General features: G+C 39.4%; 1 protein-coding gene across 1 annotated transcript in view; it reads left to right on the forward strand.

Moving 5' to 3' along the window:
- astn1 (astrotactin 1) overlaps positions 1–26,864 on the forward strand; it is a 398,026-nt gene that overhangs the window by 91,548 nt on the left and 279,614 nt on the right. Inside the window, exons 6-8 of the mRNA XM_046052123.1 lie at positions 17,696–17,845; positions 19,480–19,629; positions 23,510–23,677. Coding sequence (XP_045908079.1) covers positions 17,696–17,845; positions 19,480–19,629; positions 23,510–23,677 — 468 coding nt within the window. The remainder of the gene's footprint in view (positions 1–17,695; positions 17,846–19,479; positions 19,630–23,509; positions 23,678–26,864) is intronic.

Raw genomic sequence — 26,864 nt, forward strand, 5'->3', positions numbered from 1 at the left:
ACACACACACACACACACACACACACACACACACAAAAAGACAAAGAAAATGTGGTGAATAATTCCTTTAAGGATTCCATTAAAGAAATCATATTCTGTAACGATCTCATTTTTTTTTTTTGTTTTCCTAAACTTTATCTCCTAATGTTTACCAAAATAGATCATTTCATCCTCTGAGACTTAAATGCCTTCTGTATATTCCCTTAATGAGTTTTAATTTCATGCCAGCTTTACTCACTCTTTAATTTTGTCTATTTGACTTCTCCCCCAATAAACAACGTGCTGGTTTTCTTAGCATTACTATACTTTATGCTTGGTACATTTAAAACCTCCTACATCCAGCGAAGAACAACATGTTTTTCCAAGTGGCTGATTTCTCATTTTTGAGAGAAAACTTTCAGTTTGTGCCTCTACCACTAGCTTTTATTTTCTTGTGTTCATAATTGTATTCCACTTCTCCACAGTGAGTGACAACACCAAGTTGGCTCTAATGAACAAATACAAGGACAACATCATTGCCACGAGCCCCATCGATAGCAACCATCAGCAGAACACCTTGCTTCCACACAACACTTCCACCAGCCAACGCAAACGTCTTTCCAGCAACACTCGTGGTGAGTCACTCTGCCATAGATTTAGCCTTTGACAGTGAATAGAAGAAAATAGATCCGTTCGTCTACCCACAACCAGCAGCAAAAATACAACAGTACATTGTTTTATTTTTTGACATAAAGACACTGACTTAAATGTTGATCATTTCCACATTCTGCTCCAAATTCAATGATTTAGCGCTCCCGTTTTGAAATAATTTTATTTTACAAAAGACATTTGAATTTGACGATTGATAATTCACATAGCATACTTTAAAGTCAAACTGAAATCAGAATTCTCCTCACATGTTGTGTACAGAAAAATATACTATATTGATTTTAATAATGTGCATGGTTTTCCATTTTACAAAAGACAGCATGATTCTGATCATATAAAAGTTTCTAATTGGATCTACACGGGAGGCCTATAGTGTGAGCGGTGTGTTAGCAGAGCTGCAGCAGCTCCAGTGATCCGTCTCCGTCTACACGGGATGCTTTATATGGAGTGCCATTTGTGCAAGTAATGTCTTAGAGATTTTGTGTTTAGACGACATTGCATACACCACAAAGGAAATTAAGTAAATGCATAGTTAGCCAGTTTAGATGGTATTGAAAAAGTCAATTTAAATTTCAGAAGGACGGTGAAGATTCAGAAGCAGAAGAAAACTATCAGGGTGATACATACCAACACATTACTAGATCAGTATAAAGCCGAATTCCTTGCTAAAGATCTGGTGTACAACATTGTACATGGTTGCTCATACTTGCTGGTCGCTCATCTTTGTTTATTGATGGCAAGTGTGAATGCGCATGGTGACCTGTCGGACAACCCTCACCAATACACCATCCTTCCATTTAAGGGCTCAGATTAGGGGTGTGACAAAACACTTAGCAAGTGACGATGCACCAGATTGGGACCATGACAACAAGACAAGAATATATTTTAATTGGCCTACCATTTAGGAAAAAAAATGAATAGATGAAATATTTGATAGGGGAGTCTGGGGGTCCTGCCCCCAAGATTTTTAGCATTAAACACTTAATTTCCTGCATTCTGGGGACATTTTCTGGAGACAGGGAAGCACAAAATTCAGGTGGCAGGTGACAATTCAGAATATAAAAACATAATAGAATATAATGCAGAAATCAGTAGCTTATTATTGTTTTTAGCCTAAGTGACTTTTTTTTCCTTCTATATTTACATTGCATTGCAGGCTTATTGTGCAAATAAACCTTTTTCCATTCCTCGGTGTAAGCCATTTTCAGAACATTTTTAACAAATGCTTTCAAAAAGTGGTGGGTACATGTCCCCAGCGTAAATGACCCCAGCTCCCTCCCTACAGGTTGAGTTACTCCATGCTTACCTCTTCACCTCGACTCTCCTCTTGCTCTCTCTTTCCGTCAGCCCTGTCACTTTGTCACTCGCTAACACACGCCTCCTCCTCTGCCTGTCAGTGGCCACGGCTCTCCTTTACTAATTCAAGTGCCTGCCCTATGTAGGGGACTGCAGCTGATGTTGAAGCTACTGCAGCCCCAGTAGCAAACATGTTGTTGTTTTTGCGCATTTGGCGGGCGGGGTCTAGTAAGAGATGTGTTCAGGCCGGCCCAGTGTCAGTATAGAAAATTACCCAATGGGCCGCTGTCTGTGCTTTATGCGCTGATCATTGGCCCATTTTTAAAAAACAGTTATATATATATATATATACACACACATACACACCCAAAGGTGGGTTGGCCCACCGGGCGTTTGCCCGGTATGCCAGATTACCAGTCCAGCCCTGGTAGTCAAACAACCTGTTTAGGCTGTTTCAAATTGAAATGATATGAAATCATCTTTAGTGCATATCACATATCACTGATATGGCCACAAATAAATTATAGTACCTACATTGCACCATAATTTCGCACATAATGGAGCACACTAGGCTATTTAACTTTTATGTGCATAGGCTGCTGCCTCATGGAAATCGTATACACAGGTACATGTTTCTTTGGCCAGCACTTACGAAAACCTACTCAAAAGCCACGGCACCAAATGAATTGTTGCAAGTGTGGAAATATTTAAATAAAAATGAGGCATGAAGTAAAGGCAGTGGATGTTCAACTTGGAGCAGCTTTTTGATCAATACCCAGCTGCACATTTTATCTAAAAATGATTATCTCTCACAGCTTCATAGCCGGCAAGAAATCACAGTGAGTCACTGAAAGCCACCACACAGGTTTCATCATTGACAAATTCATAAATGCCCTTTGACAAACTCCCAAGGACCCTGAGACATTTTCTAGGCGTTGAACAAAAAGTATCAATAATACAGTAAAGAATACAGCTCTGTGTTAGAAATGTTGAAAAAGGATATATAAGGTCTTTGCAGGACACTGAGGATAAACCCAATGTTATAATGCATGGTATCCTGTGAGAAGAATCCTGTATATCCTGAACAATGGATCAATAACAATGTTTAGTGTGAATGTGGTGTGAATGTGAAACCTTAAACATACAAATCTCTGTTTGTTCTCACCTTTTTCCTACCACAAATCAAACCATAGTCTTTTCCATATTCCCATTCATATCAGTGTACATTTTCAACATTCAGTACATTTTGTGTGTGATTCATTTGCACTCACGGCTGTCACCATCAAACGCCTGTCTTTCCACATGTTCACCTCTGCCTGCCCAAGCTGTGATAGTGCACAGTTGTAGAGTCTGACTATATGGAGATTAGGGAATCAAGGAAATGAAGAAAGAGAGAGGGGCCAGTTAATGAAATGGAGAGACACTAAACTATTATGATAAACAAGAGAAAAAGAAGGCAGCGACATTTTCTAAATGTCATTTTGGAAATTTTTTGTTGACCTCAGACCATAATTCCCTTCCCTCCACACTTAGCTGCACGGATGTGTCATTCTCAGCCCAATTAAAAAAACATTCTTTGGTGTAAGTCACTGTGAACAACTCAAGAAATAAACTTTTATATTCTAGCAAAAGAGTACATAATGCACAGTAATTCAGACGTCTTCTTCAAACTGTCAGAAAGGAATGTAATTGTAATACTGCAACCAGGGTGGGGAGAATAGCTTTAAAAATGTAATCGAGTAATCCCCAATTTCACAAAATGTACCTGTAATCTCATTACTTCTATTTTTTCTGTATTGTAACGGAATAAAATTACTTTTTTTGTGTCCTGACTACATAACGCCGTTACATGTAATCCATTACTCCCCAACCCTGACTGCAACACCCAGGTATTCATCTGTGCGCTAATCACAGCCACCTCCCATGTATTTGTTCTACCAATCATTCATTTTGATTACATTTCATTCATAACTAGTGGAAACCCAACATGACTCTTGAGACATTTTGTTCTCCTGATTCAGAGCAAGCAGATTTTTATTTATATATTTTTTTCCCCCCTTTCTTCCTGTCTGACCTTGAGTGTTTCAGTGCACACCTGCAGCCACGGTGGCTTTCCCGTTACAGCTCAAATCCGAGAAAAAGGGTGGAGGAAAACAACATTCAAGCAAACCCTTTTATCAATAATGGAGGGTGAGAACAAAGAGTGAATGCCCCAAACACCCAACAGAAAGCGGCACTAGGCACCAGTGGCAGCTCCAAATGGCGGTGTTGGAATATTAAAAACTGCAGTGGGCAGAAATCCTGTAACATGGTTTCAGTGAACTGCAAACAACACAGTGATGTTTACCTTCCCAGCCCGTCTGTGAGGCTTTACACCAAAGTGATGAAAGAGTCAAAAGGTCTAAGGCTGTGTTCAGACAGACATTAAAAAAAAATAAAAAAAACACCCTCCTCATTCATTTTAATGAGATCACTGTGTTGGCACAGCAGGAGTTCTGACACAAACGGGTTCTGGCAACAAAATGTGGGGTGAATCTGGCAAGGTCATCCGGAAATGTGCTGCGTTGGCCAATTAAATATTTGCAGGCACACATTCCTAGTGATTACTTTGGAATGTAAATGGTAATTCTTCTGTCGCCCAAAATTTCTACAGTCTCAAAGAAGCTGTTCAACTGGGAGATAGGCAGTCTGAATTCCTAATCGAGGTACAGATAACCCCAGTGTCTAGCAAGTGGACTTGCGGGAGATGGAGTACATCCCACCTGTAGAGGTGTTCAGCAAGGTGGCATTTGAACTGCGCTGCATTTGGCAGGGGTGACCGTGGTAGAGGATAGTTTGCAATTTTTTTACTGAGTGCATTTTTGCATTGTTATATCTATTGCTTATATTTAGTCTTTTGTGGTTCAATATGTAAAGTATGTTCAGCTTATTTTGTGGTTATGTTTTTGTCTTGTGAGATGAACCTACTGCGTTCCTTTTGATCCTTCTAAAATGTTCTAATGCGGTCTCTGCATCTAGTACTGATACTGTACTCTTGGGGCTGCTGCCCATTTTGGTTTGCTGTGCACTTGCATGCAGCTAAGTATGATACTTGGGTGGTAGTGTGTGTGTGTGTGTGTGTGTCTCACCACATTTTAAAGAGAACATGTGGTGAAACAGAAAAGGATAAAGTCTATCCCTTTGAAAGTCAGTTGTTTTGTTTTTGCATTAATTAGGCTATATTATTTTTTTTTGTAGTTGGAAATAATTAATGGATTTGTTCATTCCTTTTGCCCAGAACCAGCATGGCATTGTAATTGTCTTATGTCTCTCAAATCTTACTTGCTTTGACATTTTAATTTAACATCTTATATCAATAGAGTGGTCATCTAGTCAAATTGCTGCATTCTTTTAAATAAAATGTTGTACAATTGCACTCGCAGATACATCTTTGTCTAATAGTCTTTACACTTATCGGTGTGTTGACCTGTAGATAGAAGCTAGTCTCGGGGGGAGCTGGGCTAAGGTGTGGCTTTACACTGCCGTGGCCTCTAGTTGGGCAGGTCAAGCTATTTCACTGCACACTGACACAGATACTGGCTGAAAAATAATAGTGTAAGTGGTTAGAAATCCAATGAAATTCTTCTTTATATCATGGAAAAGCAAGATAGTTTTCTAAGATCTTTGGCCACCAGGTAATGCTAATGATTCCATTTCATTCAGTCCAGCAACAACTTAAAAACCACGTGTTTACGGAGTGATCCACAGGCTCTAGGTGTATGTGGTCTTCTTTCCTTCTCTTGTGTTTTTGTCTTTATCACTTTCTCTGACTGCGTCTGTGCAAGGTTAGACAAATCCTTGATCTGCTTTGTTCTCTCCGTGTCAGCCCACCCACTGACACTACACCTCCATGCTCAGAAAAAAAGAAAAGGTCACCTTCTTATTAATTCTGTTAGTTTATTAAATTCTTTTTATTATTTCTATATATATAAAATTGTATCAGTTGTATGAGCTTGGTATATGAAAATAAAAGGATTACTACAATCCACATACCATTTTCAGAAATTTCAGTGCTTCCAGGTACAGGTTAATATTCTCCAAAACCAGCTGCATAGGAATGAGGCAATTAGATCTGCTCCATACAGTTTTGAGTTGCTGTTGTTTCCAGTCAACTATTTTCATCTTTGTCATAAAATATGCACACAGACAGAGCTATTGTTTTCCTCAGTGGACAACTTCTGTGCCTGTGTGAGGAGGAGGCAGGTAAGGTAATGACTCTTTCCGTTTTTGCTGATGACACCCAAGTGCCTCTCTTCACTCCGTGTGTCAGCACATTTAATGGACTCCAGAGTTTCTTCTAAAGCAACTTAAAGTGCCAAAGTTGCCAAATGGGAGAAAACAATGTGAGAGGGAGTGACTGGAGCGGCCTTAGGCCTACATCAGTATTTCATGATTTTATTGAACAGGTGTATAATTAATTCCTAATTAGTTGTGGACTGTTATGTTCACCGGATGGCAAGTCCAGGGGGGAGGAGGAGCAACAACAATGTTTAAAATACAACCGGGGGGAAAAAAAAAAAAAGAGGACAGGAAGTCAGGGTTATGTGCAAACCAAGAACAATTACAATGTTGACAGAATCCAGCACAAAACTACTCTCTCACAAGGAGAAAGCGACAAATCAAGTGAGGCGATAATCAACACAGGTTCAACACTAACTGAACAATGTACCATAAAAAGTCCTCTCTCCACTGAGGAGGCTAAACCAGACACATGGTTTGGGACTCACGGAAAACCAAGACGTCTGCCACTGTCCGCTGGGCTGGCTGGTTGTGATCTGCTTTCAGTTGTTGGGCTGCCCAGTAGTGTGGGCTCAACAAGAACAAGAAACAGAAAGTGCTGTGAAAAACCCAAGCCTTCTTAACCTCCAGGCACTGAGTGGTGATCAGGCACACCTGCTGCCACTCTCTCATGCAGCTGAGGCATGGAGGGAAGGGCCACTACCTTGGAGAGCAGAGAAAGACGAGGAACACACAAGGGGGTAAGCCAGAGATCGGACAGCGAAGCCGACCAAAGCCTGCACGGAGGGATCCATGTAGGCCCAAAAATGACGTCAAAACCCTGTGACACCCCGTCGCACATGAGAGATATAACCTTAGATTATAAACTCTCGGCTATCAAAAAAAACTATCAGAGCAATCAGTGACGCTGCTTTGGTGTTTGACAGGTGAACCTTGTAGGTGGGTTGATTAATCAGTGATGATCCGAGTCAGACAAACACACTGAGCCATGAAACTTTTTGTTGGCGCATTTATACAGCTACCAGAATTACGGTGTTTCTGCAGTTGTTATGCTGCGTGATCGTGCGCAGTAGACTCTGGTGCCAACAGGAAGTGGCCCTGTAGTAGTATTTTATTGGTCCAAAACTGGCTTCACTGCTCTCCATTCAAAACTGTGGGGTGGCTTTGTCCAGTAATATATTGTATATGGGAACACACCCCAAACCAAACACATGACCCTTAGGGTCATAACACGGACCATACAGTATAATGTTAATGATTTGTGGTTAAGATCAATTTCATGTTAGAGTTATTGTACTTCTATATACATAACAAAGGTTGCTAGTTATCGTCAATGATGAGAAAGTCATAAAGATGACATAAAAAATTATGAATTGACTGAAGAGTGTGATTGTGTTTTAGGGTGTCATATCATGAGATATATATTAACTAAATGACGCCCTGGATTGGATTTATTTCTTGTAAGTGGGGTGATTTTAACATTACCTGCACTGGACAGTGATTTTAATGGGCCCATTTTTTTTACATTTAGCAAACACTATTAAAAGTATGCTAAATTAGCTATTAGCAGTTCCTGCTTGCAGTGTACCCATGTATGTCACTTTGATACTCAAGGAAACTTGATGAAAAAATGTGATGATTCACAGGCAAGCTGTTTTTTTTCTAAGATGATTTATGGATGTTTATTTGTGATGGACATCAGAGTTAATGATGTCCTCGGGAATCGTAAGTCATACTGAATGACATCAGTATGTGATTCATGTCTGTGTGTTGAGATGAGATTAAGTGACTGAGAATAAGTATTATTTTATTACATCATACACAGCATAAGAACGTATTACTGGAGCTAAAAAAAAACCAAAAAACTAAGCAATTTGTAATTGTAGAGAATAGTCACAGGTGTATCTGTAAATTTAAAGTCTAAGAGAAAAATGCTTTAGGAGTTGCAAACGTGTGATAAACTTGCATTGCATCTCCCACAACAGAACAAACACCTACACCTTCTTAAATTCTTTGCAGGTGCACAACTCATATTCTGTGTATTACAAATTAAGAACTCCTAAAGCATTTTTCTGTGACTTCATAACTACAAATTCTACTGCCACAGGTGCTCAGTTGTTTTGCTCCAACACCTTCTTATTAGTCCTTCTCTTCTCTTCACAGACCATATCCAGTAATTTTCTGATGGCCCCCACCTGCCCCTGAAATCTCTATTCTAGACTAGTATAGGCCTTTTTTCACAGCAGACTTTACAGGAAATGGACAGGTGGAAGTAATGTTTTTCATTACACCTGATTGTTGTCTGTCACTGCTAATAAGGAAGAAAGGGCTTCATAAAAGAAGAAATTTGAACCAACAAGTTTTCCATGTCAAGAAACTGAATTATTTTCTTGTTTCTGCATTGTTAAAACAAGAGAGGTGGAAGATGAGCCAGCTAGAAGAGCTAACAAGCTGTTAGTAGCTGGTTGCTATAGGTCATTTATCATATGGAAATACTACCAACGAGGGCCTTTTTATAGAAATGGAATTCTTCACAGCAGACATTTTGACCTGCCATAGCAGGTAAAGCACAGGTGTTAACAATGCCCAATAGCAGGGCTGTGGGATTGGTAAAGCAAACCTGAATGCAACTGTTAATTAATGCAAGAAGATAAATCTGTGGTTTTCCTGCTGTAACAAGTCAAAATGTCTGCCGTGTAAAAATATTTTCCCAGAGATTTTTCTGCTACTGAGTCACTTTAAATTAGAAGCCTGCCATGCAACAATGTTGCTTAAAAATGTGGATAAATTCCACATCTTGTGTCATTTTATCCTTATAATTAATAAGTAAATTTCTTAAAACATTTTTGCCTTTTAATATCATTACCCAGTGGGTAATATAACATTTCCTCACACTGCCCTCATGCCATACTTTTTAATATCAAAGTCATTTGAATAAATGCTCAGCTGACACAGTGTAAGGAGGATGACGTACCCTCTCTTTGAGAAGAAGGCCATTTGTTGGTGATACTTCAAAACCTTAAAACTTTCAAACTCTCCCTTTTTGTCTTTTCCACAGAATTCTGTGTTGTTGTTTATTAGAAATCTCCTCTCAGAATGTTGTCTTGTGTTCTTCTCTAAAGCTTGTCTGCAAACTTACCACAGATATATTTGCAGATATTTTGCAAACTTGATGATACTATGATCCTGTAATAACATCTCACACATATTGGGAAGGAGAAAGTCTGGAATGTGTCAAAATATCCGATTGAGTTACAATTTATAGATTGTTTTTTTTACTTGAAATGTAGAGAATACATAGAAAGTGTGTTATATTTCTTCACACCTAAGATGTACTGTTATAAACACAGGAGGTAGGCTTGACTAAAACATCTCTAGCCAGAGTCATTTTCTGGTACACCAAAACTAAGAGAAAATCCACAACTTAAAATCTGGTTATGAAAAGATGGATTAGTTGGATGGTATCCATTTTTTGTTGGTAATGATACAATGGGTACTACTTTTGTTATTTTTATTCCTTATAATATAAAACATTATAATTACAGTTATAATTTGCACTTATTATTTAATGTTTCTACATTGATGTGTCACACTGGTCTGTACTTCGACACTGTAGAATTACCAGATCACATATTCTTCTTTGTGGACCTTTTTACACAGTGCCCGGTGAGTGTCATGGAGGGAAATCATTCTAGAACATGAAGATAGTAATTTGTGAAGCTTACTAAATTTTGCTCCTGCAAATATATAGCAACACAGGAAAACTTGCATGGCGAAAGCTGCCATCAGACCAGCTGCAGGGTCATCAGCTGGGTGCCACCCCTTCACTGATGGTTCGCTTCATTATTCACGGAACATCTTGGGATGGTGGAGCAATGGAAGAGATGTCTCTCGCCCCGACTGCAAATGACCCTAGAGAACTTGGTTGTGACGCAATCCATATCGCCCCTGCACCAGTGCTGTCTTACAGCTGGACAGGATGTGCTGCAGGCTTGGATTGGGGTCATTGCAGAGCTGACATATTTCCTCTGAGCTGTACCACGTATACAGGTTGCCTGGGCATGGCACTGTGTTGTATGTGTCCCTAGTGAGAAAGGTCAACCTAGCTTGCAGTATCTTCCACAAATTCACCCAATTTATGACCCGGTTGACTACGCCGTCCCAGGTTGTCCAGCTCCCTTGCTATCGTTGCCCCACAGCTCTGATCCCATATTGCTCCTCCTCCAGTCTGACCACTTAAGAGATTACCAGGTATTGCAATGCTTTATTTGTGCACACAATTTAACATTTAGTCAAATGGTGCTGTGAACTGTTTTTGGTATATTGTCAATTTATTTTGTACTGTGACTATTTTGCATTAATGTTAACACTCAATTGCATATTGTAGGAGTAGAAACTGAAGTTCTAGGTTCTACAACAAAAAGGGAGGAGCACATAGAGTGGTAGCGGCAACCTAGCTGTATTTTCATATTACGATTCCTGCTGATAATACTTAACTGAATTAATTCCTTTATATTAATATTGTTATCGCATTAAATCCATTTGCCCTCCCCTTGATACGTTTTTTTATACAGTTATGATGCTACATTGAACGTTGTGTCAGAAAACAGTAATCCAGTTTGGTTGTGATTTGGACAGTGGTAAATATGTACGTATTGGATTTTACCTTTTTGCGTGTTAAACCACATTTGTGATATCTTCCTGTCAACATATGTTAACGATTATTCAACATTATATTCTTTTAATTTGTGCACAAGAATAAAGCATTGATTAAATTTGACTGAGTAAGTTGAGCGCACAGTTTATTAATTTGTAAGTACATTTTTATATGTTGATTCATGGGCACAAATTAGTAGTTTTTTCTTTATGACACCTGCTGGGGATCAGCGCTTGCTTGCACCTGCTTATATTCAACATTTAGAAGTCAGCTATGTAGAACATCTAAAAATTTATCTTTATGTGCATAATTCATAACATTGTTTTCAGGAAAATGTGGTGCTTGTGGTTCTTCAATATTATACTATTATAAGGTCAGTTTTACTAAATAAAACTTCAGTATTGCATCTGCAGCAATCTGTAACTAGCTTCTTAAGGTTTTATTAATTACTATTTGCACCACCTTTTTCTCTTTGCTTTCTATTACTGAAAATATTTTCAAGAGCAACTTGTTTTCTGTAAACTGAGGTGTTCAGTGTCTTCTTGGAACAGGAAGCACAACTTTCACATCCTGAGGACATAAAGTCCAGGGGAAAATTGCTGCACTTGATCTGTTTCTTTTTTTAAAGGAAGAACCTCGAGTATTTTTCTGTTTAAAAGCAATCACTTGCTTGTCTGACATGACTTGCTTTTGCTGTAGTTTTTCTGTAGTTTTTTTTTTTTAAATTCACGCTACTTTATTAATTAATACTGTTGGTAATGGATTTGTCATAAATTGTTGTTTTTATGCTGTCCTTGATATCACTGCTGTTGTAGTTTCTGTTGCTCTCCTATCCTCTGCTGTTTCTTGATTGTAATTCTGGTGATATTACCCTCTCTCTCACTCAACTCCAGCACCCTTCCATATTTATAGAGTTGTGGAGCACTGGACATAATAACTTTTTTGGTTTATAAGAGATTGGTGTGCCTGCCGTGCATGCTGAGTTGTGGGTGAAGATCCTGCAGTGAATGTTTAGAGGGGCCTGTCTTGTTTTAAGAGCAGCGTTGTGTGCAGCAACTTTTGGCTCCTGTTCAATAGCGCAGGCTGACGAATATGCCTACTTGCTGTGTGAGATCTAGTCTTAATTCCTCAGGAGACACGTTTATTCTCCTCTTTAAGCCATGGACACACCATTATATTTCAAGAGCCATCCTGGTAGAAATGTTGAAGGAAACAGTAGACCTTCCTGCTCCTATGATAAAACTTAAAGCTAGTGTGGGACTTTTACATATAGTTGAACGTCCGTTACATGCTAGCCATTGCCAAACGAGTTCCATCTTTCTCTGTTAATCTGGTGTCTGGGGCGACATTCCCTCACTGGCAAACCAGTAGCAAAGGGTTTTATGCCAACCAGCAATGATTGGGTTGCCAGAGCTGAAGGGGGGAGCAACCCTAGCAACAGCAGCAACTCAGTATGGCAGAGTGTACACATCATAAGTAGGGGTCGACAGTGTTGTGTAATTACTCTCATTGTCAGAAAAGGGTGACAAAAGTTTCTACGGTGCAGGTTTAACTAGATGTAAGCACCACGCTGAACATGTGAGCCCTGTGATAACAATGGACTGTTGGAAAGCATTTAAAAGAACACTTCCCGCTAATTGGAAATTTTCAAACTTTGTAGTAAACCTTCATAGTTGATGTGCTAATTTTCTATTTTAATACTTAAAAATTTCATTTTGACTTTGATCATGTGCTTAAAATGTTATTTCAGCAAGTTTCAGCTTGCGCTCACCTTAGAAGCTATAAGGTGCATTTTCTCTTAACTGCCTCCGAAAATACTCTTCTTCTTGTACATCACAGAGAGACATGCTGTTTGCTCTATGAACCACTTTAAGTTCTTCCTGTGCAGAGCTATTAAATTGTAGCCGATGCTTCTTTTAAATTCACTCCTGTCTTAAACTTGTGCAGCCTCAATGCTGTCCTTGACAGCTCTGCTCTATTCAGATGTTTAGAGAACCACTTAAAAGCTTAATTTCCGGTAGGTGTGAACTTGAAAACCATAATAAAATACCTCCCAAATAACGGGCGGTTTGTTGGGTTGATCTTATCACTAGAGTTTAAGTTAGAGGTTTATTACAGAGTACAAACAATAGCATGACATAATTTGAATTTTTTCTCACAGATCCCACGCAGGGAAACTGATGAATGGGCTGCACATTACACAAAGTCTGCAGGAGTGTCTTGTTGTTCTAAAACCAAAAGCAGCAAAATCACATAGTTATATACATAGTGGCTTTAATGTATCGGTGGTGATGGTAAGTCACTGACAGGCCTATATATCAGCAGTCACTGTGAGATTCTCGGCTCTCTAGGGTAGCATATCATTATAGCTGAAATGATGAATTGATTAGTTGATTGACAGAAAATGTATTAACAGCAGCTCTAATAATCGATTAAGTAATTTATTAAGCAACAACATTAAGGGTTGGGTTATGCACAAACGAAACAGCTTGGTACGACGTGTTGTCCGACCCAATCAAAGGTGTTTATAGTTGTTCCAAACAGCCACACTGGAAGGCGTAGTGAAAAGCTGGCCATCATAGAGAGAGGGGAGACATGATGTGAAGTTCAACACCTGACTTCTTTCCCGTCTCTGCAGAGCTGACCAAAATGTCGTGAATGTTGGTTTTTGGTTTTGGAAAGTTACCGAAGCCTGGACACAACCTCCCCAATTTTCAATGTCATAAAGATGCAGGGGGAGGGGGTGTCTGAAGGTATTCAGCCATCCGATAAGCAGGACAAGCACAAGGATAATGGCAGCTTAAGATTGTTATGAAAATGGGCCATCATATTCCAACATGTTTCTTGATCCCAAGCCCTGTGGTTAATTACTTTAACTTGCTTTCTGTAGAACAAAGATAACATACGCTCTCATTTTAATGGTAAATGGTCTGTATTTATATTGCGCCACTCAAAGCGCTTTTACACTACGTCACATACTCTCATTCACACACATTCATACACTGAGCCTAACTGCTCCCAACATCACACACCAATGGAACAGCCATCGGGGGCAATTCTTGCCCAAGGACACTTCGACATGCAGCCTGGAGGAGCCGGGAATTGAAATGCCGATCTTGCGATAAACGGGCAGCCCGCTCTACCTCCTGCGCAGCAGCTTCCTTAATCTATGCAGCTACATGGTATCTTCATATTACCATAGCCCTGATGTGTAGTTGCATTTCGATCAGGCACAACCGTAGCCTATGACGTTGCTTCAGAGCCTGTGCATGTCGCCACCAAGACTTCTTAATGCACAACGATAAATACAGTTTTAAATAGTGATTTTAACTATTCAGTAGAACAGCATGCTGTCTCGAGACATTAAAGCAGAAACAGAACAACCAAAAACCAAACATGACAAAATCATAATCAAAATAAATTTGTTTTACAAATGGGGGATATTGTGTAGTGTCACATATAATGTGCCTGCATGATGGATATTTAATTAATCTAAAAGATTTATCAATTTGTTCTTATTTTGTAGTTATTGGAACTTATTATATGTTTGAAGAAGTAGCTCCATTTCCCCAGTCACTGTATGGAGGGGTTTTTGTCTTCATTTCAGTCCAGAATTTTAATAGCACACAGAATACTGTTCCCGAGGACTTTTTTCTCTGCCAGTAAACATTTCTGGGGGGAAATTGTGCAGTGAATATTGCTTTATTATTAAATCAGTCGTGTGAAATGCGGAAACAATGGTGTCATCAAAAAAGGCTTCCCACTTGTGTAGTAAAGCAACGCCAACAGCTGTGCTGTCAGATAGTCATGGCTGCCAATAATATTTACACTATGCATTCATATCTTCAGTGCATATTGTTCTAAAACCAACAGTATGAAAAGCTGATGAAGCTGTTGTCATGAAAAAGTCCTTCTCTGTTTGTCACATTGACATTGCTTCCAAAGTGTTTTCATTCCCTCATTTTTTCGGAGGGATCTTCTCCAGTTTAATCAAACACTGCGTCTTGGTTAGGGATTTTTAAAGCTCTTGTCACTGAGCAACGTTAGCATGAATTTTATTTCAGTTCACATACATCCCACTGAGGCAGCAAATCTTTGCTGCTTTGATGGATTTTCCCCCTCACTTTGTGATTCGCAATCCACTAACACTTGTAAGACAAGCTTCAATACATGCCCTCCAAATATAGCTAATGCCTCTGCTGAAACACACTCAGCTGAAAGATATTATTGTATTGTAAGAGAAGTTTGTTTATCAATGTGATTATACATCAGCCCTCATCCTTAAGATCCTATTGTAGCTTTAATGACAGACCAGTTGTGCTTTTTTCAGTGCTGATGATTGCTGTATGTCCTACTTTGAAGCAAGATGGGGACATTTACTATCTCACCAAAATTCAAAATGCTAAACCATTAAATCTCATGAGTGGGATTATCTTCCCAAACAGAGCTGTGTATTTTACCATTTGCTTTGCATGCATTCTTCACCCTTCGTTTTCATGTGGAATTCAATTTTCAGGAATTACAACATGAAAAAGGTAAAATTAAACAAAAGATATCAGGAGTCATGTTGGTACTGTCTGACGAAAAACCACAGCCAAATATGTCTTTGGCTGTTTATTTAGTCTTCACATTTTCAATCTTACATACTGTATGTATGTCATCCATCTCTTTCCATCTATACTTTTTAAATGGAATAACATTTGCAGTCTTCCCAATCTTACTTACACCCAAATTGGTCGGAACTGGTTGTTCTTTAATATGGGATGATAAGCACTGTTAAAATGATGTTCATCAGACTAACTGAGTGCAAAATAGGTATGTAGTTAGCAAATAAGTACAAGTAGACAATAAAACAATAATTTAACTATAGCAATTTGTTTTGGTTTAAAATTTTTGGGGTATTATTTATTGTAATAATACTGATCCAAACCACAAAACAGGAAGAAGCAACAAGTACATTTATAAGAAATCTGATTGTTTTGAAGAAAGTCATAACAGAAACATTTTAACAAGGATAATCTTATTTGGTTGTCTTTTTCTGAATCCTTTTCATTTTTGATGCAGGGCTGGGTTAGGGTTAGGGTGGCAGTGACCTTGCACATTATACTAAAACACAGAAAAATGGTGAAATAGACAATTTTAAATATATTTTTGTTAAGAATAAAGATATGAGACTACATAAAGTGAAATAAATATCTGTTCAAACCCGAAAATACCTCAGTGTAATTAATTTACAAAAATCCGTGGTTGTAAAAGCTTGGTGATATAGCAGCTACATGGACTCTCTAGGCCACTGATAGCACCATGGTTTGCACGTCACTTGCAACAGCTGTCTGCACTGTCCGAGAGACCAGTTGACAAAAGATAATGCTAATATTATTACAGCAATTTTGATTGTTTTGCATCTGTTAAATGTTCATCTGCAATTTTCTGTTGTGGTCCCACTGATGTTTGTTCTTAGTGTACTAAAGTAGACTATCACATGACATGGTTAAGCAACATTTGAGTTGTTTTTGTAAATGCAGCTGCATCTTAAAATTTTCATTTTAACTATTCTGATTATTTATTAACCCACCCTACTCTTCCATTCTTTTCTATCTACAGGATGTCTCTCATTTTTCTATGACTCCACTCTGCAGAATTTGTTATTTGGGATGCTTTAACTGTGCACTCCCTCTCATGCATCTGGGCACATTGAGAGCTGTTTTCTGTACTCTGCTCTGTGTTACAGTGTGTAACCCTCACCTCCGCTACTCACAGCAGCAGGTTATATGTTGATTTCCATTTTCATTCCCTTGTGGTGAATATCAGGTATTGTACTGCCTGTGTCATCTGTGCACATATGATGTACTGTGATGCGCTGTTGCTTCGCCTGGCCACAATCACTGCTGCCGTTATCACTGGAAAGTCTGAGTGCGACACCCATTATGAACGCTCTTCAGTTACCACCAACTCTCTGAAGACGCTAATAATTTCACTCCAAATGCATGTGGCTATTAGTTTTTGTCAATTAACTTTTTTGCACTGAGGCTTGTTTGCATAGAAAGGGAACATTTTTGCACCACATGTATGAATATTACCTAATTCAAATCCGTACAAATGGCACCGGAGCACAGAGATGCTATTTACCTGGCAGCATAGTTACACCGTTTCTCTTTGTCTTATTTGACAAGACAAAAAGCTACCAGCATTTATGGCAATACATCTGTACCATCCACTCTTTTTATTATATCACTTATGGTCCATTGAGTATACTTACAAAATCCACTATGAAATATTTACTGGATGAGGCAAACCTTGCAGATGTTTAATAAATGGCTCAAGGTGGGGTACAATTCACTTAAATTGCATTCCCCCAAGGACTTCTTCAGCAAGAACGCATTCAGTTAAAAAGCACAGACCAAACTGAAGACGCTGCATTGTGTACACTTCTGCACCCACATGAGGATGTCATGGCCGGTCTTCTTTTAGTCCATTCAAGGATATATATTAATGTAGTCTCGTTGGATCAGTAAGTGAAATGGTTAAATCAAAAGTTGTCAGTAATGTTAAACCAGTATGCCTTTCGTTAATGTATGATATCACTAACGTTCTGCTTGGCTTCCATCTCTACTGGCCTACATTTCAAATATTGATTGAAGAAACGTTTTATGCTCTGATCTCTTTCCATGCTGAATCCAGCTTGTTCTGGCTGCCCTTTCCCTGCCATCTCTGGGAGGCCAAGTTGAGGACAAACTCCCTTCTATTGGTCCAGAACTTTTTTTTTTTTCTCTCATTGTAGGTGTATTTTTATTTCTTTATGTGTGAATCCAACAGCGGGTTCAACTTTCTTGAACCCAGACGGCGACTCTGGGACAGAGGCAGACAGCGAGCCTCAGCTGGCCTTTTACACCGACCCAAACCGCAGTCGCCGCCGGAGTCGAGGTATGAGAAATGGTAATGCCAACAGCGCGTGGGGCTCAGGGGGTAAGGAGGACTCATACACCTACAGACAGTATATGCCGCCGTCTGATGGTATTACCATCACCATGACGCATGACAAGTAACCTTTACAGTTCATATAGCAGATGAATGGCTAGTTTTTTGTGTGCGAGACTCCTGAAATACTGTACATAGAATCTGTGAATACAGTATGCTGTCTATATACTTACATGTGTGTAGAATGTTTTAACAGTGGTTGTGAGCATGTATTTGATCTCATTGCATCTGCATACAATCTTGTTGACTGAAATCAAACAAGACAATGAGATCAGAGGTTTTCAGTGCAGAATATTTTCATATTGATTGCATCTTACGACATGGAAAACACTATATTTTGAAATAATATTACACACAAATATTATTTCTAAGGAGGATTCTGTGCAAATGCTGTCAAAGTGAAGTGGTGCAGCATGCTTTATCTGTCAGCATGCCATGTCCTTACAGCTTTGATGTACAGTAATGGGGTGTGGAAGAGATACATAGGGGGAAAAAAATAAATAAAGAGACAATGCCCTCAAAATAATAGCTGCTGTCAGAAGGCGTTACAAGCCTTTACAACGCCTCCAAGCCAATTATTCCCCCGTCATGTGCACAGGTGTCACAAACAAGGCGAAGCCTCCAGAAGTGTAGCCAACACCTTTAATTAGAGCGAAGCATAAGAATAGAATCAAGTGGTTGCAACACAATGCTGTAACTATGCTGTTTGGATCTGAAGGAGAGGATGATTTGTGAGGCATGATAGAAGTATTTCTTTAAATCAAAGGAATGATGAGAGGAAGGATGTGAATATTGAAATATTCCACTCTTAATAGCATTAGCCAAATAAATAAAAGGATGTCAAAAAGGTGGAATTATGCCCCACATCCAGTTTCTGGGTAAGTTTCTTGATTAAATAAACTAGCTTTATACATAATATGATAGGTCAGCTTTCTACTTTGGCTTTTGTTTTAAAGGATTGCAATTGGCCTCTTTTGAATGAGGAAGTTCTGCCAGAGTAATTTAAAGGTGACAATGTAATCTAGAGTTATTCTTGTAGTGAAAAAAATAACCACTTTAAACATAGTGTGGCTTTATTCAAGGTCACTGTGTGGTCTGTGTGTGTGTGTGTGCATAAGTGCATGTATGCATCCCCCTGTGGGTATGAGGTCACGTTTAACACTTTATGCGTTGCGCTCTGGGGTAAATGAGATAAGGGAAGCATTCTCGCTCTGGCAGAGAGAGAGCAGAGGAAAGAGGGAAGGTTGCAAAACAACCTCTGAACCATTTTTATTTAGGCCCATGTCTCCTTTTTCCCCCCACATCCCAGTGTGGATGTTAATACCCTTCAAAGGTAAACCTTATTTCTGTGCCACTGAGCTATGCCTAGTTTAAACCTCCCAAAGGCTTGAGGTTTTTGATCCAAAGGTCCGTTTCATGGGCACTAAGCCCATTTTTTGGCTTGTTTGTAAAATGACTCCCTGTGTAGGCAGTCTGTGTATATGTTTATGTGGCTGTGTGCATTTATGTTTATGGTATAAAGGGGATGTGGGGGAGTAGAAGGTGGTCACTGCTTACCATATCTCTAACATTTGCTGTTCCCACCACTCCCTACTCCCCCGCTGTGTGTTTGTTTCCAGCAGCAGGTTCCCCACGGAGTCCCATCAATAAGACCACCCTGACTCTGATCAGTGTCATCAGCTGCGTGATCGGCCTGGTTTACTCATCTCACCTCTCCTGCAGCCTCTCAGTCCGAGTAATCCTGCATGTGCCGGAGCACCTCATCGCTGACGGTAAGGCTTTACACCAGCTTCAGATTGTGGATGCAGCCCTTCCACACACACCTCTGTGGGTGCTCAAAACCCTGGGAGGCTGAACTGGCATTTTTCTGCCGCTCTCCAGGGTGTTCAGCTATATCTCTCAAACCGAGGGCCTGCATTTTTTTTGCTATCGAGCTGCTGATTTACTTTGGACTCTCAAAGACAAAGGTAAATGCCAGGTCGCCCACCCCCTTCCCATGTGAGACCACACAGCAGATGTGCCCTCAAAGCATCGGAGCACATTGAGGCCAGGTCGCAGTGACCACCCGCCGCAGCAAGCCCTCCATCACTCTTCCCCCTTGTACTTTCTGATATGTTGAACCACCTCACTAATGAATTTCAATGTAGCACCTGCAGGAAAAAAAAAGCACCGCAGGGTCCAAGCACTGGCTCCTGCTGGCTCATTGGCATTTTTCAGCTGCCACTGAAGTGAGCTGGCAGTCCAGATATATTATAGACTGTGACTAGGCTCACTCATCTATCATCTGGAGGTCTGATTTGATTCGGAGCGCTGCTGCTTTCCGGTGGTATACACCGGCCTGCCAGGGAGTTATTAAAATTCTAGGGAGGCGTCCAGGGAGGGAACTTTGAAAGGAGAGATGAAAGATGGCGAATTCGCCTGTTGAATTACAAAACTGGGATCGATTTAGAATGTTTCCATAAATGTCTCCACAATCTCATCAGACTTGATTTGATGTCATGGTGAATCAGATGAAAATCTGGATTCTACCACTGGGGAAAGAAGCTATTAATGCCAACAGCTGCGCATGTGTCTGCCTTCAAATACTGTGAAGAAAAGCACATAAATGGAGAGTCACACCTTGCCTTTCACATCAGGAAACGTAATCATCTGGAGATGTTTCTGTATTTACGCAGGATAACAATATCTACTGATATTCAAGATGCATAACAAAGGACAGTACAAACTTTTCTCTATGACTAAGTTGGAGATGGTGTAAAATGTGGCATAGGTTTATCATCTCATATTGTATTTAGCACAGTTGTATTTTGTGGAAGAAGGTTTTCTGCTACCACGGGTATCTTATCTGAGACATGCCAAAATAACATCTGAAACTATAGGATAGACACTGCGATCCAGTGGTCTAAGTCGCATAACTTGCCCATACTGGTAGCGGCTGAGGACCTCGGTTGCATGTGCTATTATACTACTGTCCTGGATGGCCAGCAAATATCAGTATCAAATATCAATATGTTTACAACTTTTGCTCCACAGATAAGAATACAACTCATGGTTAGTAATAGATTCCAATATGATATAGCACTGAAGTCTAAACATCAGGTAGATTTATTGTTATAGGTTAAGGTCAGCTAAACATTACCTGAGAGGAAAACCTACAGGTACTAGGAGTAAGAGAGAAACATATAAGGGACCAAAAGATGTTATCCTTCAGATTTGGTGTTGGCATTCGATGTGTTCACATGTTGTGTGCTGGCACTGTATCTCCTCGGCTGGGCTCAATAAACCATGCTATGTTAAGTCTTCCTCAGTTTCTTCTTCACACCTGAATCTGGCTCGCAATATTTCTTCAACACCTGCCATTTGGAGAATTTGTATTTTCAACATTCTTCCTGTAACAAACCTTATGAGCCCTTGAGTGACTAAAATGCTGTGATTTCATGAGCTGGCCGCGAACTGTGTAACAGCACACTCACCCCAAGTATCCAGTCAAGTATTGAATAAACACAAAATGCAAAAGAACATAACGAAACCAAAAAAACTAATGTTTCTAAGGTTTTAGTAGGTGACTTATTGCTTGAATGTTTTTTCTTTCTCTTGTTTTGTTAATGTTTTTTCCAATTTTTTAATGAAACATTTTCTACCCATAAATAATGCAATTTTGCTACATTTCAATTTCACTACACGTATTCTTGCTCTGGAAGTCCATTCAAGCATATGTGGCCTCCTGTGAGCTTCACACTTGAGGTGATCTGAATCAAGATGGCTCCAGTTTCATGTTCTGATATATAGTTGTTTTTTTTCAGAAGTCAGGTAGTACATTCTTTTGTGTACAACCTCAAAGAATTTATGTTTAATATAAGAAACCATTTCATCATGCAAAAACAAAAATGTTACATACCTACGATTGCCAAAGACATCAAATGTGCGATAAAAACAAAAACATTGGTGATTGGTGTCTTAAGTTTGAAAGTTTTTGTTTATACGACTCTTCCAACTAAGCAAACAAGATGCGTCCGGTCATTTGCAGCGTATGCTCTAGTTTTAAATGGATCATCAAAGGGGATGGCACTAACTAGGGCACACAGAGCCTGCCAAGAAGTCATTAAATATGCTTGGGTTAGCAAATGCCCAGTGCATCCCATGTTTGCAAATGGACAGGGCTTTGGTCAATGAGTGTTGCTGCTAATTTACAGAGATCACACAGTAGATAACTCTCAGTATCAGGTATTATAGTGACACCTGCTGTGTCAGGTGTCCTGGGGCCTCTGTCTCCTGGTAACTGATCCGTGACTGTATTTATTTATTTTAGGTTTGGCCAAAGTTATTGTATTTTTTAAAGAGGATTTTTTTCAAAGCAGTTGCAAGCTGACTTACAAATATTTAAGAACCTGAAGAGTAAATTTTCTTACAGACCTTCAACTTTAACCAAGTTACTATCCAGTTACAGTCACCAGAGGATGTAGCCAATTTAATTTTGTGTGCCATAATCCTAAACATAATTTGATTAAATGTACACCGAATAATCGTTAGCTCAGCAAGAAATACATGAAATGGAGAGAGAGAGCCCATAAAACAATTCCCCACTGCAGCAATGGGAAGGACAAAGATTACAAGGTTTATCAGTAAACCTGTTGTCAATCAAAGGCACACCCAAATCCTGTAGTGCATTTACACATTAAACAGTCCAAACTACAATAACATGTGATTTATTTATGTATGACCTTGTCTGAAACTTAGCCATTTTTATCCTTGCAAATATGCATCCAAACACCCTAAAAGATGTGTACACAAAATTCAAACCTCTGTTTTCTTCCCTGTTGCCTTCCTCCTCCTGGTGCATGTGTTTGGCTGTAGGGCAACAAAGTGGATGCCTCATCTGGCTGCCTGTGGTTACTGATAATAATAACCAACGTCAGTTTTAGTCTTGTTGTTATAGGTGTTTCATTAAAATGTTTCTCACGGTTTGAATATTTTTGTCTTCAGTGTTGAGCCTTCAATGTTGGCCATCTCGGCTGGTTCTAAACTACTTTAGTGATACAAAATAATAATAATAATTTTTCAAATATCAGAGTAGTTGTTGAGAAGGTTGATTCAAACTTTTAATACAATGTTTGGAGGGTCAGGTTCATCCTGAAGCCAAATAACCCCTCAACTTGAACCTTTTTTAATCAAGTATTTATTTTCTGCTTTTGCATAACTATTTTATTTTGAAGGTTTTTGGGTTAGGGTTTGAGTTTATCTCAACTCTAAAGAATCTCACTGCTGATATCGTTTTAGAGAAAATATTCTGCTTGCTGTGTAATTCAGCTGAAGATATTTTAGTTCCAAGGTCCAAAACACACTGTGTCTTTGTCATTTTTCTTTTTAATAAATGTCAAATGTCAAAAGATCAAGGGACATTTTGAAATGGTCAAATCAACTTTGAGCCCAAATGTGTATGTTACAGTTATTTGGTTTTACATTTTTTAATTCATGCCTTTTCTACTTCCTTCCTTCTAATTTTTGCCTGCTTTTCCACTCTCCCTGTACCTGACACCTATCCATTCACCCCCCTTGTCCATTTGCTTAATTTCCCAATCCTGCTCTTCTTCAACACATATTCCATCTGAATTCTTTCATTATGTTCTGTGTCTTTTCATCCATCCCCCCCAGGATCAAGGTTCATTTTGCTGCAGGGGAGCCAGTTGGACGCCTCAGACTGGCTGAACCCGGCCCAGATCTTGTTGTACTACCAGCAGAATGCGAGCGGGCCCTGGGTCAGCGAGCTGTGCGGGCGACGCCTCCTGGACCCTTGTGAGCACCAGTGTGACCCAGAGACAGGTGAGTCGAGAACAAAACATAAACTGTACCAGGATTGTTATCATGGAAACCTTATTAATTATTAGTTAATATGAACAATGTCTCTCTTCTGGTTTGACTAGCTTCCGTCATCACTTACATGGAGAATACTGTTAAGTTACATTAGATAAAATTTTGGCCTACCATTTTATGCTTGCAACTTACCCAGTAAACACATAGTAGCCTTTGCCGTCTGAAACCTATTACTTGCATCCATAGAGATATTAAGCATTACTTCTTTGGTTTATTTGCTTTTACGTAATGATGGGCCTTTTTTATTATACTCCCACTGCCACACCTCTTTTTGCCAATTGGCATGAACAGTTAATCAGCTGTCCTTTGGCTCATGACTAACTTTTTTACAAAACCTTGTGCAAGTCTGTGAATCCTTTTGGATGTTATACGCCTTTTTGCGACAGGCAATTCCCACTCCCATTACCACGCTCCCTTTTAGCCACTTGACATGAACAAAAACACACATCTTCACAACACGTCCTCATATAGAAACAACAGAATAGGTCGATAGTTGATGTTAATCAATCACAAAACGTCATAAATGAGCTTTTTTTCTCCAAAAAGACATATGAGCATTCTGTTCCCCGTTGCAACACATGGCCAAGGCCGTTGTGCTAGCAGATAGGGTTAACAGGTCAACATAGACAGTCACAGTTTAGACACACACTCCTGTGATGGTTAGGTTTAGGGTAAGGGATCGAGGGGCTGTCAATGCCTTTAACTGTAACATAGTTAGCTAGCGCGAATTATAACGTTAGCTAGCACTAACAGTAGCTAATGCTACAAACATAACACAAATGCTAGCTAGCTGAGGCTAGAAAACGCTACAAACTGCTACCCAAAACACTAAAAATAAACCCTACAAAATGTAAAAAAACACTAAGATTACTGATGTTAGCCTTCACACGGGAACCGAACTCCGGTCTCCTGAGGAAAGGTTGCCTAATTATCCAACCATCCAGCGTACCCACCACCTCCAAAATAGGCTGCACACACACTTAACCTCCATTCCAAATTTCAGCTTTCTAGGGCGAGAACTGAGGCGGCCGTAGGGTGGGGAAATGTTTGTGGACTGTCCGATTGATCAGCTAAAAAAAGTGAATGTTAGGGTCATTAAACCATGATCAGCCCAACTTGCAAACTGTTTTATTCTTCAGACTTAAATTATTTATCAAACAAACAGCAATGACCAATCATTGAAAAACGTGGACGGATACAGAAGGTGTTTACTTTGATGATTTGCTGACAGTGGTGCTAAGAGTGAAATGTTCACTTTTTCCTAAATTAAAATTTTTTCACACGCAATAAAATTATTATTTTTTGCATGTAATGAGCCATCTCTGTCTTCTTTTGTCAGTGTGCAGGTATTTTCCCTCATGCTATGGGACTGCTCTTCTTGGCTACATACAATATACTTACTTATGACAGCAGTTCTGACCCCATCATAAGTCAACAAAACTGACAAATGTGGCCTTGCATTATGCTCATGTAAACAGTTGCATTAAGTTTGTTATGAAAAACATAGTGAATTTGGACTGATAGACATTGTGGCACAGAGCTATGCACTCCTTACCACAGCCTATATAAACGAGACTGCACCAGTTTTTTCCAGGATTTTTTCCTGTTTTTACAAACAAAAATATCAGAATCAATAGCAATATATTTAATAATTACATAAACACTTATACACATACGGACTTTGAAGGGACTCTGTAGGAGTAATAAGATGGAAATGGTGGAGCTAGGTTTGTCTGACATATTACCAGAACCTAAACAAACATGCAAAATGTGGTTGCATTAAGCAATTTCATAACAAGCGTCAAGTGATAACACGCGACTTCTCTTAACATGTCTTTGTTGTCACATTCATATCTATGTTTAACAGCTAAATGGTCAGAACTTATTATACCAACCATAATACTTCATGGCTATGGATACTGTCATTTGACTTGAATGATGTTATTTTGACTGTTGCAGCAGTGAGAGGTTTCTGACCTGTTCAATTCATCAAATGTGATTGCTCTAATTGGAAAGATTCAATAACACTGCCTGCCGACATTGCAACATTTTCTATCCATCAAGGCCATACAGTTTTGAATTTTAGAATTCTGTGAATAATGGGAAGCTCTGCCTTGCTGCATGTAAAACTGAGTGGTTGAACAGTTGAAGAAGTCAGCTGCTTGTGCAGAGCTGGTAGCATTGTTGATGGTAGCATTATGTATCACAGTTTTGTTGGCTTGCAAACCTGCTGTGACAGGAGACAGAGGGAGACACTCCAGGTATTGATTTCTGTGGTGCCCCGGTCCTACAGAAGACCCAGATCTTGCACTGTTTATCGCTCACTGTGGGCTCCTCAACAGTGACTCTTGTTCCAGTGACCAAAACACAGTCACAGTCAGTCGGTCTTCATATAAAGGAGCCTCTTTAATTGTTTACAGGTGTGACCACGACTGTGGTCTCCAAGGCCTGAAATGGAAAATAGATTGCCTGAAGCACTGGGCCTGTTTTTTTTTCCTGGTCTGCAGAACTGATTGATTAGTTTGCATGTCTCCACTGTCAACTTCATTTGTAACCAAGTAACAGAAGTAAGCCTGTTTACAAGATCTGGTTTAAACGGGATGTATTTTGTGAGCAAAATCTGAAGAAAAAGAAAAGCAGAATGGAAATGAAAAGCATCGTTATTGAACTGTAGGTGCAAAATAGACAGCTCAACAGCACAACCAAAGTAAAAGCATCAGAAATCATGTTCGATGAGAGTTCAGTTCATAAAAGCATCTATTTTGATGTGGCAATCCACTAGTTTTTCCGAATATGTATTCTACTTTGAGAACTAAAATCTATTGAAAAATAGCCTTTGCTCTGCTCCGTCCAGTGTATCTTCAGTAATTCACTACCTTTGCACATCTGACATGCACCAGTTGCCACTCAGCTCTGTCTGCTCACTGCTCTTACAAACTGCTGTGATGTGACTGTGAAATCACGTTTTGGTAAGGGGACGGCTGACTAGGCTGAAAAACATGATGAATGTAATGTTAAATCACTTTGAGTCCTTGCCGTTCTTGATTTAGTTAGGTTAATTAAGCAAACAAAATTGACACGTGTGCCGTATGCAAATATCATATAAATGCAGTTAGTTTTTCAACTTAAAAAACTT

This window comes from Micropterus dolomieu, linkage group LG06 (assembly GCF_021292245.1).
Source record: "Micropterus dolomieu isolate WLL.071019.BEF.003 ecotype Adirondacks linkage group LG06, ASM2129224v1, whole genome shotgun sequence".
NCBI classification, from domain to species: domain Eukaryota; kingdom Metazoa; phylum Chordata; class Actinopteri; order Centrarchiformes; family Centrarchidae; genus Micropterus; species Micropterus dolomieu.